The 15,442-nt window shown below is 25.5% G+C and overlaps 5 protein-coding genes across 5 annotated transcripts; 3 read left to right on the top strand and 2 right to left on the bottom strand.

Annotated features, from left to right (window-relative positions):
• Window positions 1-987: 987 nt before the first annotated feature.
• On the top strand, window positions 988-2,441 carry LOAG_06117 (hypothetical protein; the record flags this gene model as incomplete). Its single annotated transcript, XM_003141653.1, has 3 exons — window positions 988-1,096; window positions 1,628-1,892; window positions 2,363-2,441. The coding sequence occupies 3 exons, from the start codon at window positions 988-990 to the stop codon at window positions 2,439-2,441; spliced, it is 453 nt and encodes a 150-aa protein (XP_003141701.1).
• Window positions 2,442-2,918: 477 nt separating this feature from the next.
• Window positions 2,919-3,248, top strand: LOAG_06116 (hypothetical protein; the record flags this gene model as incomplete). The annotated part of the gene is made up of 1 exon (XM_003141652.1): window positions 2,919-3,248. One exon carries the CDS (start codon window positions 2,919-2,921, stop codon window positions 3,246-3,248), a length of 330 nt encoding a protein of 109 aa, XP_003141700.1.
• Window positions 3,249-7,033: 3,785 nt separating this feature from the next.
• Window positions 7,034-8,191, top strand: LOAG_06115 (hypothetical protein). Its single transcript, XM_020447066.1, has 4 exons — window positions 7,034-7,104; window positions 7,348-7,476; window positions 7,761-7,838; window positions 7,963-8,191. The coding sequence occupies exons 1-4, from the start codon at window positions 7,078-7,080 to the stop codon at window positions 8,074-8,076; spliced, it is 348 nt and encodes a 115-aa protein (XP_020302665.1). The 5' UTR covers window positions 7,034-7,077; the 3' UTR covers window positions 8,077-8,191.
• A 1,523-nt stretch (window positions 8,192-9,714) lies between these two features.
• On the bottom strand, window positions 9,715-10,481 carry LOAG_06114 (hypothetical protein; the record flags this gene model as incomplete). The annotated part of the gene is made up of 2 exons (XM_003141650.1): window positions 9,715-9,847; window positions 10,306-10,481. 2 exons carry the CDS (start codon window positions 10,479-10,481, stop codon window positions 9,715-9,717), a joined length of 309 nt encoding a protein of 102 aa, XP_003141698.1.
• A 326-nt stretch (window positions 10,482-10,807) lies between these two features.
• LOAG_06113 (hypothetical protein) lies at window positions 10,808-12,793 on the bottom strand (the record flags this gene model as incomplete). Its single annotated transcript, XM_003141649.2, has 5 exons — window positions 10,808-11,044; window positions 11,230-11,335; window positions 11,844-11,965; window positions 12,093-12,195; window positions 12,726-12,793. The coding sequence occupies 5 exons, from the start codon at window positions 12,791-12,793 to the stop codon at window positions 10,808-10,810; spliced, it is 636 nt and encodes a 211-aa protein (XP_003141697.2).
• Window positions 12,794-15,442: the final 2,649 nt, after the last annotated feature.

Below are 15,442 nucleotides of genomic sequence, written 5' to 3'. Positions count from 1 at the left end.
AAATTTTAATTAAGAAAGTTAATGAGTTATTGGATTGCAAAAAGAATTTCGACATTTATATAGTTTATGCAAATTTTACATTTTTCCTTCATATCAAAAGTTATGCACACATAATTTGACATGTCATATTATGCAAATTTTCGGCTTTATGCAAATGAAAAACGATAATATAAATACCAATCATTGTGATATCTTTTAATAAAACTTTTCGCAGATATTTGTCAACGGAACGGTCGTGTTTTGTCTTTTTTCTATTTTATCATAAAAATTATTGTATGATTAGTGGGGTGATATTTGCTGATGTGATGCGCTTACAAAATAAAAGACGTATATTTATCAATTTTGAGAAATGATTAATAGTTAATCGATATTTAAACTAATAATTAATTACTAAAATTAAACAATTAAATAGAATAGCTTGGCAATTTAATATTTCAATTTATTGCCTTTCATGAAATAATTCTGTAAATATTTATCATTAATTTCGTTTTCTTTTTCTTCCTCATTCAAAGAATAAATAACTAAATGTTATTTATTGTAGTTGACAACAGATTCAATTAATTAATTTGACAAACAACTAATTACGAATGTTTTATAAGTATTGTATTAGTAAAAGAATTGAAAATGATTTCTTCACAATTGGAGGCTGATAAAATTTCTTATCAATGCTACACTGGTTAAAATTATTCATTAATAGTAAGATAAATGGAATTAGTTTAAACAATCAAATTAATTTAAATTAATTTAAATATAATCAAATATAATCAAAAACTTTTCTCTCAATTAAAAAAGCTACTAAAATTGTATTAACTCAAAGTTAATATATTATGCTGAAATTATTGATTATTAATTATTGATGATTATTAATTTTTTCGTCTTTTTTTTTGTAATTATAAAAAATTAATAATTTTGATTTAATAAATGAATGGATAATTAATTTGTTAGATCGAACGATAAATTTTGCTAATTTTACGCTGTGACGAAATTATGCATAGAATTATACCTGATGAAGATCAAGAATTAATGCATATTCAACATATGCATGTGAATGGTGAAGCTAATGGCAATGATAATGATAATGATGATAACGATTCAGGTTAAGTTTATTTTTTTTTTGTATAAATTAATTATGATAATGATTTATGACAATGAATTGAGGAATGATAAAGATTTTTCTGATATAAACATACTAGAAATCATTAGTGGAAAGATAGGAAATTAAGAATCAAAGATAAGTTATCAATAATAACTGGGAAAAATGGTAAGCAGGATCGGTATTTTTTATTAATTATATCCTAAGAAATAGTATCATTAAATTTGATGATTGTAACAAAAATGAAGAAGTGATAAAAATAATTGAATTCATCCCGAGATATCTTGAAATCAATTTGAGCATTATCAAAAATTAAAAAATATAGGAAGAAGAAAGGAAGCTTGGTATATATTATTCCTAAAATTCTACCAATATCAAAATCCCAGAAATATAGATAATCACAATCTATCTGTAAGCTTAAACATAAAATTATAATATGAGAGGTCAGAGGGGGTCAAATTCATCATTCATTGAAATGATAAAGTTAAAATGACATATTATCAATAACTTTAATATTTTGACAAATATCTTCAGATAATGGAAGTAATGAGACTGAAAGTGACGTGGAAACGTATATAAGTGATGAACAAATGCCACCATCATCAGATGACCAATTCCCACATGTATACGACAATAGTAGCCAATGGGATGAGAATATAGATCCAAATGAATTTTTACGACAACTGATACATGGTGATGCATGCAATAATATTGAAAATGAATATGATAATAGAAATGAGAATATGATCAGTTCACGAATTGGTCAATCGAGTCAAGCAATTGGTCAAGCAATGAATCGGTTATTTCATAGAATTTTTTTAATTACTAAAAATTTCTCCATCTTCCGATATTAAATCAATGGAATAAAAAAAAAAATCACTTTTTTTCACAATCTTTATTTATCACGATTGCTATCGTTCCATTAATTTTATTTCTATTCATGCTCATATATGAGATTTATTTGCAAAATTATTGAAATATCATGAACTTTGACCTAATTATCTAAATTTATGAAGTGATATTGGTACTCATTTACTTACAGTAAATAATTGTATTCCAATCATATTGTTATTTTTAAATTATTACTTTTAATATTATTTCATCCAAAGTTAAAATTAAATTACGAAATTGAACAATATTATATATACGAAAAAGTAGTGATATCGTTTTTTTTTCCATTTTTAATTTAAATTATCATTCATTTTCATTCGCCCATTCTTAATTATAGTTTTTTTTTTGTTAATTTTTGCTAATTACACCTGTTTATAGATCAATTACTGATGGAGAATCTGGCATTGATGATGATACAAATTGGACAACTTCTTCGGATGTAAATTTTCTTCTCTAAAATAAATTTTTGTTTTTAATTTTGCTCATTAGTTTTTACTGATAAAATCTATGCTGACATTTGTAGGACAGTAAAGGTTCAAAATTCATTTTAAATTATTTCAATAAATGTCCAATGAAGATCTTTATTCAGTGATATTATCAATGCATATGGTTTAAAACATTGATAACATTTTGGATCATTTTAAAATGTTGACAACTTTTTGGATCATTTTAAAATAGTGATAAAATTTTGGATCATTTTATAATGATGATAACTTTTGAATAATTACGAACAAGAAGCTCCTAAAAAAAAGAAAAAAGAAAGGAAACTTTGAATTTTCAAAGTTTACACACCAATATCTCTTTTTTTTATAATTTTCTCAGAAAATTTTTAAAAAATAATTAATTTGAAATGAAATTTTGATTGATTCATTTCGTATACTTTTATTTTTTAATTTTTTTTTACTGATAGAATTAATTAATTGAAAATTCTAGGATGATGATGATGATGAAGATGATGATGATGATGATGATAGTGATGAGTGATGATGATGATGATGATGATGATGATGAAGATGATAGTATTTCATATAGTTGGCCATTATCACATTCACGTCGAGTGATACGTCAACGACCACGTTTGCAATATTTTCCAACGATGCCATTAGCTAGGAATGTGTCACTCATTGATCGTGTCATCGTACCATCATTTAATCTACGAGCAAATTCAATGAATTCATTACGTAATATACGTTCTCGACATTCTCGTGGCTTTTTTTATCCATCATTTCCTGAAAGAAGATGGTCATTTAGTCATTTACCGTAAAATTTACGAAATTATTTGAAATGGTAAATTGATTTACTCAACATTTTTAATTTTCATTCTCTAATATTGAGTATTTCATTACTCTGTTTTTATACTGTTTCAATTATTGACATTTAACAATTTGAAAGTTTGAAAAATGATCAAAATTTTAGTAAGAGAAATAGGTTAAAAGAAAAAAGAAATTATTGCTATCAAATTAATTTCATCATTTTTTATTTCAGACTAATTAATGTATCATATTAGTAAATTAATTTCTACTGAAACAAATGGCAAACAAATATGCATGCAACAAAATGCAATACAACTGCAGTGCAAGTAAACAAGTGGAATACCACTATCATTTTTGCATGAGATATTGTTTTAACATGTAATTATATGTTAACAAGAATTAAATAAATGCATGCTGCATGTTGCAAGCATGCAGCATGCGTGATATTTATAGCTTACAATCGCAATAATTATTGTTATCTCACATATCGTATTAAACAATTAACGTATTTATCAATATAAATTCCGTCGCATTACACCTTAGATAAATCCTAAATGAGAGAGAGAGAGGGCGAGAAAGAGAGAGAGAGAGAAAATGTTTCATATTTCATTATCATTTTTATTCATTAATGTAAATGTATGTCACAACTTTGGGGACAATTATCATTAGGTAAAATTTTAATTTATGATATATTGTATCATGTGATAAGCTGATTACGCTAACAATCTCTGTGACGGAATTTAAAACCTTTTCTTAAAGTTTTTTTCCTTTCCTTAAATTTTTATATAACAGATTTCAGTTTTTAAATTCAGATGAAAGATTAAAATTTGAATCATTGAATTCAAAGTTTACAGATCTGATATATAACATTTGAATAGTAAAAAAAAAGCCTGAGATAATTAGCTAATTATGGCTTAGAAGTTGAAAATATTTAAAATTATTTCACTAATTTGACATAATCTATTATTGATTTTTGTTTAAAACTAAATTAGTCTAGAATAATATGAAGTTAGCATTAATTAATTTAATAAAATATTCAGATAATTTCTCATAAATTCCTGACATTTAGTTTTATTGATCATTTACACTTGTATGCTTAATCTCATCTTTCGTAATTTCAACTAGTATTGATTGTTTTTGAAAATAAAAAATTTATTTATTGATTGATTAATTAGATTAAATCAAATCAAAGACTGAATCAATTCCAAAGATGATCATTCATTTTTTTTCATTGTTCAATCGTTGATTGATTCATTGATTGATCATTAGCAATCGGATTTTTTTTTTTTGAATCACAAGTTTATTGATTAGTTCATAGAAGTGAATGCTATCAAATTTAAACTTGATTCGTACGAAATCCTTCCGTATAATGCGCAATTGTAACGTAAAGAAATTTGATTAATTTGAATCTACCTGTCAGGTATAATTTGAAATTCATTAAAAAAAACAGGAGAATAATGTGAAAGGATATAAAACATTCGTTTAACATTCACTGCAAACTACGACACGAACAAAGTGTACTTCATAATAACTTCATTAGATCACAATTTTTTTTTCTTTTTTTTGTAAAGTATAAATAAAAAGTGGAATGGAAAGATGAGATAAGAAAATATAACATATCCATTAATTAATTAATTACTTGAAAACAAAAATAGAAGATAATGATAGATTGGAGTAATAAATAATCGATTTGAATGAATACCATTCATTTTGATAAAAATGAAAGTGATAAAATGTAATGATAATAATAAATAGAATAAATTATTTCTGCCAAAAGTGCTTTGATATTAATGGAAAATTGAAAGGACTTTGCAATTTTTTTGGAATTCATTTAAATTTCTAATCTTCTCATTGTATCATTATAGTTATAGTTATCAGGTAATCATACAATTTACCAGTAATATGATAAGCTATCAATAATATGTTAAGGAATATTATCAAATTCCCTTACTTTTACTTGCACAATTTTGCAAAATACAAACATTATTTGAATTATAAATTTATTTAAACGAAAAAACAACTTATCATAATTATTTCGTTAATTTTAATATGTAATGATAAATTATGGTAAGTGTACGTAGGCATTACAATGATTAAATAATTAATTAATCCATAATTATTCATAGATATTGTTAAACAGCAAATAATGAATTATTCTTTCTCCATTTTCTACAACATTAAATGGAATTTGTTAAATATTAAATACTGTATTAATTAGTATCATACTGTATTGGCGGTATTGATTCGTTGAAATTTACTTCCTGGGATTTAAATAAAATGTTGCAATTTTGCAGAAAAAATGAGTAGAACTGTATAATTTACTAGCAAGTTAAACTTGACTTTACATAAATGAATTTGAATTTACATAAATTATTGATTGATTCCGCTATTGATTAAAAGTTAAAAGAATTGGATCATTTGACCATAGTTGACCGAAATGCTCAATATCTTCGATTAGTTATCGTTGATATTTCTGAGTTTCGGCAAAACGTTATATAACGTAAACAAATAATAGTATGATAATAGAATATGTGCATAACGTGAATTACGAAAAAAGAAGCATATGTACTGTAAAATTAACTTTTGATAAATGGAATATTACAAAATGATTCGGATCCATTATATGGTCATAATGACAGTTATTAGGTGACATGTATTGAGCGTACAGAAAATAACACATGTGATTTAATACATTCCATATAACATATGTTTGCATCTATTTTTAATTCTTTTACTTTATTTTCCTGAACGAATATTATTTACGAAAATTCCGGAAATAAAAATGAATGTTGTTGTATTTAATGAAATGAATAAAATTATCATAAGAAATATTGAATCCAAAAAGTGATAATAAATAGGTGATAATTAGAAATAGTAATGATAATGAAAGAAAAAAAATAAATAAATGATAATAATGAAGTGTAAAATGCTAAAATTCATCCTATTTCATTATCACTATCAATGATTTCACTGATATTTTTTATTTTATTAAATTGAATTTAACAATTCTCTTTTTGTCTTTTTTTCGTTCTTATCATTATTTATCAGTTTTGTCAAATTTAAACTTTCTTCATTTTAATAATTTATAAAATAGCTTAATTTTTTTAAGCACTATATGAACAATTATACCGTTTTCCGTTTCTCTTTTCAAGATTAATTATCTTCTAAAAGCTCAATTCTCTTCCTCTTTCCTTACTTTAATCGAAATTAATTTGTGTCAAATGATGGGTCCTTTTTGTCTCACTTAATTAGTACTTAATTGGTTTTCGATTGTTACACTTGAAATAGTTTACATCATTTCTGTTTCATCTATTTTCAGCTTTAATTGCTCATGAAATGTTAGAATTTATACATCAGCTTTACTTTCAATAGTTCCAGTCATTTTAAGTAATGTTGACCAAGTGGTTGATGTAAGAGTAGCAGTTATAATACTGACCACTGCATAACTGTTTATTTGCATAAATGGCTAACGGGAAAAGTAAAGAGACTGTAAACCTTTAAATTTGCATATTACCATTTTTATTTCCAACTTTTATTCAAAAATGAATTTAAATTACTGAGAAAATCTAACAAGTTTTATTACTACATTTCAAATCAAGCTTAAACGGTTGTTACCTCTGGTTCAAGTTGACCGTATTTTTCGTATGATTTAGATAGCCATAGCGTTACAATGCAATATATTCCCGAGATTTCTTGAAAATAATTTAGGATAAGATGTGTGTTTGCGACTATGTTACTTTATTTCAATTGTACCAATCAATAAATGCATCTTTAAACATTGCTTATTTTCGCTTTATTTCAGGTTTCGGTGAAGTCTTGAAGTAGTAAATAAACTTTAAAATGACAAATACCAATGAAACAGATGATGTGAGTGAAGTATTTGATGACAGATGACATTTATGTCATCTTTTTGATTCTAAAAATGCTGAAAAGTTTGCCAATTGATTTTCTAATCCTCAGGCTAAGTGACATCTATTTGATTAGGTGCCAGAATTATTTCATAATATTTCACACTTTTACAAATATTTTTTGCGATAACAATGATAATATCTATAAATATCATAATCATAACAGTGATAAACGTGATAAAATGTTGATAATAGCTTACAGGATAAATTCATGGTGACACTATCAACGGATATATTGCAAACGGTGTGTGAACAAATGGAAGAGGATGATCCGGATGCGGGAGATGATGAACCGGTCAGACTTGTCGTATGGAATACGCAAGTTATTCCAGTTCCGTTTTTTTTCCTTTTTTTGCGAAGCTTTCTTAACAATAATCCATCAAATGTCAACTTTATTCCAGTAGAAAAGTTTTGCTGGAAAAGAAATGAAAATATTTTCTGCAGTAGTTTACGCATAGCTTTCCTAATTAATTATTAATTAAATATTTATACACAAATAATAAAGAGAATAGAGTTGACGTTTGTAATAGCTAATGAATGAATGAAAAATAATGAGCTTTTTTTTCCTTGTTATTGATGTTGGTTTTTAAACTTAATTATTTTTAATTATTTTAGTTTACATCGAATTCAATGGCTGAAGTGATATCGAATGTTGAAGTTGTTGATATTTCTACGCCATCGCAATCGCCATCTGTGAGTTTTTTTCCACATGTAAAGTTACGAAGAATTAAATTCCTTAATTTTTTGTTATTTTATTAAATTTGATTTTATTATAGCATTTAAATCGAATAAAATGATGAATTAATTTATATTTCAGGGAACATCAGACTATTTAATGATCATACCACGTTACCGTCGTCGAGCATATTCTTTTCCTGGCGAAAATTTGCCATCTTCGTCAACTTCATCAGAATCATATCATAGTCAGTGATACTGGAAATGATTGAACGCAATATAAGCTTGATAAATGATAATGATGACAATGATGATTTTGAACTGATTAATTTTGCTACAAATGCAAATAAGGCTAAATAAAATAGTCACGAAATAATCATTATATGATATGATACAATTTCATGTTATTGCTTTCATTTAGGCGCATTTTGTTCAACATTTAGGCGTTTCTGTCTGACATTTGAGCGCTTTCTGCCCAGCATTAAAGCACTTTTTATCTAATATTTAAATGTTTTCTGTTTTAGTCTTTTGCAATTGAAATCTTTTTATTTATGATGTCATATATTATCTGTTGCATAATGACGCAATTGTTACCAATCATTATTAATGAAATAATTGAATGAATCTAAGCATCAATAGAAACTTATCACAAAATTACTGGAAATGGATTGAATCATTTCTGATTGATTGCATTGCAAAATGATAACTATCTGGTAATTTTAATCAACTACCTTGCCATGCAGTGATAAGCTTGCTATGATAAACTGAAAATGATAAGTGGGGGTGGAAGTGACGAAATCATGTAAATGAAAAAGTTACTCATTGCATTCATAATCTCAACCACTTAAGTTAGGAAATCTTAGATAAAGCTCATTTTAAGGAATTAAATTTCATTTGCATAAACAATTTAAAGTGTGATTTTGAAAAAAATTAATTGCAAATACTGTTTTGAATTAATTTATTCCTGTATGGTTAAAGTTGAAATTTTTCTTTGAATTTTAAGAAACAATGATTTTTTTTCTTCATTTCTATTATTTATCTATTGTTATTAAACCATATGAAGTAAATGAGATAAATGATGGAAAAAATTTCCACTTTTTCCATAATAATCTATTTATTTATTGTAGCAGAAATATATGCTTGACAAAATTAATTCTTCTTCGATAATTTAATTAAAATTTACATTTCGAATTAATTCAGTGAAAATTCATTAATATTGCTTGCAGCAGCAAACATAAGATAACTCTATTTCCTTGGTTAAAAATTTGCTATTATTGACCATAATGATGAATGTACTTTGAATTATTACATTAATTTAATAGGGTAAATTCAAGTTTATTTGTTGTAAGAATGAATGGGATTAAAAAAAAATGCTAGGTCTGAAGCATAGTTATTCAATCAACAAATTATGGTATTTAAAATATATATATATTTGAGTAAATAAATGAGCAAAATTGTCTTCACATGTTTAGGCAATTAATTTTAATTTTCAATATATGCAAATTTCTTCCATTGAGATAATCATTTATTACACTGAACAATCAGAAAAATAAGATATGGAATGATGAGATATGAATTTGATAAGGAAGTTTTGAGCATTTTTGAAAGGTTTACATTTGTTTTCTAGTACTCATTTTACAAATTTTTAGTAAAAAGAAAAGAAAAATTCACCGATAATCAAAAAATGGAACATTAATCTGATTAATTAATTATCAACAGATTATTACAGAGATTTTGAAGTAATGAAGAATACAAATAATACAGAAAGTGAAATATCAATTCAATTAATTAACAAAATTGTAATTCATTACTAATGATTTCCACTTAAATTTCATTTCCACTTTTTTCTGTAATTTCATCGAATGATTTTCATTTGAATTTCATTTCCATGGATCTATTTGACATTTGTACCAAAAACTTCTTTTGTTTCATTCTTATCATTATTATCACTTGATAAATTGACTTTATTTTTGATATCTTTCATGGATGATTTACGTTTCTTTCGTTGTAAAGGTGGTCGCGCTTCTCTGTAATTAATTCAAATTTAATTTGATTTTAAATTAATCTTTTAAATTTCAATACAAAAACTACTTAAATAGAAAAGGAGAGGAAAATGAGAAATATTGAGAAATTAGAAGAGGAAAATATGCAAGAAATAATAAAAATTGAAAGAAAATTCTTTTCAAATTTCTAAAAAATTACAAAAATTAAATTCATGACTTATTTTTCAACGAATGATTTTTTAAAAAGTAAGAAAATTTTTTTTTTTTAAAATCACAAAATTAAATCTACAGATTATTTTTCAACAAATGATTTTCATCTTCCATCATCTTCCCTTTCCTTTCATTTTTCCGCACATTCATTCATACTTTACATGTTACAATGAAAAAAAGATAACCAAAAAAAAAAAATTAATAAACAAACGCTGATGGAAAATTAATAAAATTTTTAATTAATTAAATTCAAAACGTAAAAATTCATTAACCTATTAATAAATTTTCGCATTCGACGCCATAACATGGAGCTATTTTCAAGATTGTTATGGCCAACATCTGGTATCCATAATGGTTTTACAGCTCCAGGACATAATTGATACAATGCTTTGCCATGCTCAATCGTTACAATCATATCTTGTACTCCGTGTGCAATCAATGTTGGCATTTTGATGTCACTAATCTAATTATAAAAAATAAAAAAATAAGACAAAAGAAAAAACCATTTTGATCAATAAGCTATACTAAATTGAATATGTAAATTAGTTCAAAAGAGATCAAAAAGAATTTTTTTTTTTTGAATTTAAGCTTAAAAATAAGCATTATAACGTGCAATTATAAAAGTAACAGTATATGATTAGCTACTAGTAAGACAACAGTAGCAAAGATTAAAGATCATAAAACAAATGGGTCATTGGATTGTAATGTGTGTCTAATAAGGTTGTATGATAATTGAACTAATAAAATTGTAAGAATAAAAAAAAAAAACCTTTTTTAAACACTATTAAATCGATCACAGCAACAATCCGCTAAACGACCACATTGCTCACTTCGATCCCAACAACATTTTCCCCAACATATTGTTCGTATAATTGATGCTACTGGTGCAAGAAGTATTAAGCCAGCAAGTTTACTGGCTTGTTTTGCTAATTCGATTGATGCTACTGTACCAATACTGTAACCCCATAGTATGATATTTGTTTCCGGAATGCATAAATCCTCCAATAGATACTGTAAATGAATAATACATTTGTAATGAGAAATTGATTATATTGATGTATATGAAAAAGTTTGACCTTTATGACAATTAATAAACAATAAGGCTCGTTTTTTTTACAATAAGGCTCGTTTTTTTTCTGTCTCTTTTTTTTTACATGAGATCAGAAAAAAGTTAGCCAAATGTTAATAAGATATACTTTATAAACAGCATTGATATCTGAATACATATTTTTTTCACTTGGATTACCTTCACTAATACCATAACCACTATAATCATATGAGCATATATTGCAATTAAAAAATCTGTAATTTAAATTTCATTACAAAACAGAAAAAATAGAAGTGAGCCAGAAAATTGATAATTATAATGTGATCAAATGAATATTAATAAAGTTGACAATTTCAACGATGATATATTTATGGAAATTTTGAACGACACTATGATAATATTATCCAGTTGAAGGAAATCGAATTTACTACAGTAGAAGTTTAAGTAATAAATGTATTTGGATAAAATACTTTAGTAAATCATATTATAAATATAAAGAATTTTGTAGATAACTAGTAGGTCACATTAATAAGTCTATATTTGAATGATAAGATTTGGCTTATACTCAGGCTATATAAAAAAGTTTATATTTAACTGATAAAATTTAGCTTATAATTATAATACTGTATCATGTGATGATGGTACATTTATCAGTGTGAAATAATTGATAATAAAAATTGTGATAAAATTTGAAATTGCTAGGATTAGCTCATATTTGGGCTGGGCTAATTCATTCGAAATATGATAAAATATATGAATAACCTTGCTGCATCATGCAAATTAGGTAATCCAACAAGATGATCCGATATATCACTACCATTTGGATGTGAGAATAGCAATGTATAACGTGGTCTTGATTTTCGAACAAATACACAAGCAATATGCTGAAATTATCTCACATCATTCGTATGATGATAAGTATATGGAACGTGAAATAAACGTATGAATAGTTAAGATTGTAAAAAGGTTGTAGTAAATTTAAAATTTTAACAAAAATAAAATATAATTAACATTTTTCTTTTCAGTTTCCGTAACAAAACATTCAATTCCAACTACTTCAGTAGCACATTGATGCTCGAAACCAAATCTCAAATCTCTTCGTTTCAAACAATTTCTATAATTTGAAATTTTAAATTTAACTTTACTGTAAAATTCAAAATAATGCAAAATAATTTCAAAAGTGATAACTTCCCTTCTAGCATTAAAGTTTTACATCATAGAAGTGCAGACAAGAATTCGTGATATTTTTTTGGCAGCAAGAGAATATGCTAGAAAAGTATACTAATGACCTTTAACCTCCATAAAGTTTCCGGATCGGGGATTCCAGGGATTAAATATGTGCTTTGTTTTATTATGATAAATCTATATTGCTGAAGGATCAACCAAAGAAATATGAAAATGAAAGAAAGATTAGATAGACAGGAAATGACTGCGCAATTTTTTTTTTTTTTTAGTTTTGGATGATGTCACTATCATATTTTAGTGACATTCTCACATGACGACACCTTTACTAACTTTCTTACTACTCTCACATTAAATGCAAACTTTAAGACTTAAAAGATGACAGTGACATGAGCAGATCAACCAATGAATTTATGGACAGATTAATTAAGGAATTAATAAGTGGATTAATTAATGAATCACTTGTTAGCCTTTCGAACAATACATTGTTGAGTTAGTGGGACCTGATCATTTCTATTAATACTCTCCATATTATCATCAATGAAAAAGTAATACGCACGTGGTGGTGGCCAAAATGCTATCTGAAATAACTGAATAATATGTGCAGTTTTATGTATATCGATATTGGAATTTAAATTCAAATTCAATTATTCGAATTCGAATTTGAGGGAAACAAACAAAACATCATTAATTGAATAAATGAAATGATATTCGAATGAAACAAAACGAGTAAATTTGGACTAATTAATTGAATAATGATGAATAAAAAACTTGAATAAGTTTGCGTCAATTAATTAAATAAAAAAAAAAAACTGAAGAACATTTTTCTTTTTATAAATTAAACGATCAGTAATTGTGCTTTTTTTTTTTTTATTTTATTGAGTAAATAGTACATAATGTATGTATACCTTATTTAAGCAATAACCTAAAATTGGTGGACAACAACAACACCATATGAATTGTCGAATGAAACGAAAAATATTTATAACAAATTCCCATAAATTATTAAACCAACTCCAACGTGTTCCTTTGCAAATGCAATTTAAAACAATTTTTTTTTGCCTAAATTTAAAATTTTAATTCCAGAAAAAAAAATGTTCATTATTTGTCGAAACATATATCAAATAATATGATATATTTAGGTATTTTTTTTTACGTATTATTTTCATTTTAAATAATATTATTGCAATATAACTGATATAATATCAATGTAAGTTATGATAATAATAAGTTATTGCTCAAAATTTGACAGCATATTTTATTCAGAAACATTTATTTTTAGTTTGTTATTCAATGATACTAACTTTTCAAGCAGTGATTTGAAAAATTATCAATGCTTTATATTGGAAACAACGGAAAAAAAACATTATTTGAACACACTGATGATAAAATATGATAATTTACTGTTTTGTGATAAATTACTATTTAGGTAATTAATTTATCATGAAAAAATTTCAAAGGATACATTCAGTACAGATGTACAGTAGCTATTTCAAAAATTAAAATTACAATCCAATGATAATTTGAAAAGAAGAACTAAAAAATTTACTTATATTCATCCAAAAGTTTGAGAAATTTCTTCTCATCTTTTCTATTAGTATACTTTTTCAATTTGCTTCTGGTATGCCACATTTGTTTTCGATATTCTCTACATTTAATGGAAAATTCAATCAGAAAAAAAAAATAAAAAGAAAAGTGAAATGAAATCATTCCCTTTAATTGATTTGATAAATTAATTGCATCTATCAGATTTTTAATTCTTGTAAAATTTAACTTAAATAAGTTGAATTCGAATTCTATCAACAAATCCTTCCTCATTTTCGGACACACTTTTCATCCACCCACTACTTTTGTACATTCGTTTAAATGAACACCAATTAATCGCATTTTAATCATCACATTTTGAACTTTTTACTTATCAATTTTTCTTTAATTTCAAAATAAATTTTAATTTATGTGACAATCTTTACCGTTTGCAATGGTCATCATGCTTTCGTAATCGAGAAGAAATTGAAAATGAACTTAACGATATAGCAAATGAATTAGCCTAAATTTTAAAACTAATTAAAATAATGAGATGAAATGATAGTGCAAAAGTTGAAAAGTTATCGTTGAAAAAATATAATTAAATATATTATGAATTTCGGATTTCAACAATTTTGAGAAGTTTAGCATTGAACCTTCTTTCAGATAGCTATTATCATTCTAGCTTGAATGGATAGTCTTTGGAACTGATTATGCATAAAGTTTTCATACTATTATCTGTTTTTAAAATATTCCCAGAGAATTACAATTACATCAGACGACACAAATTCGTTGCATCGTTAAATTGTCACTTTCTAGCTCAATTAATGATAATTGATACAAGTCTATTCCGGAATAAGCAAAAATCCAGCACATTTTCGGGAAAAGTATGTTTATAATAAGCTTATTTATGATAGTATCTGTTTCGAAATTTATCAACACTAATTAACATAGCACCAAATTAACCAAATAGCAGACTTAAATTTGTCGCATCGTTAAATTGTTATTTTCTAGCTCGATGAATGATAGCTAATACAAATATATTCCGGGAACAAGCAAAAATTCAACATATTCTCAAGAAAACTGTGTTCATAACAAACTGATTTATGAGAATAGTTAGCTCAAAACCCATTAGCACTAACTGACATGAACAGTATTAATTATTTTTGCAATGATATTTATTATTAGTGGAAGCAGACTTTGTTAGCAAAACTTGAAACAAATATTAAAATGATAAATTACTGGTAATAATTTGCAAATTTTTTTGCTGAACAACTACTACTGCACTCTATAAGAAGGAAATTTCTTTCTTTTAGTAATAAATTGTAAAATAAACTATACAAATCCATTTCCTTCAAATTTTACTTTTTAATTTTTACTAAAAGTGTAAAATATTTTTTATTTTCGCAATTTGTCGTCCGTCAGTAAACAATTACAAATTACTAAATGAAGTGGTAATCAACTCATTTGTAATTAGTAAAATTACCGCCATTACCTTCTTTTCCTTTTTTAGCTGTATGCATGTCATCTTCAAGAGCTGTTAATGGTTCCATTGTTATTAACGACTGCAAAATCCATCAAAATTACCATACTGCAAAATAAGAGCGCCAACATGAAAATACTACCTAAGCTTATTCTTATCATCATCTTACCAT

Source organism: Loa loa (assembly GCF_000183805.2).
Source record: "Loa loa unplaced genomic scaffold supercont3.107, whole genome shotgun sequence".
Lineage (NCBI taxonomy): Eukaryota > Metazoa > Nematoda > Chromadorea > Rhabditida > Onchocercidae > Loa > Loa loa.
Note: the sequence above shows the minus strand (reverse complement) of the source record. Positions and strands in the feature narration are given on the sequence as shown.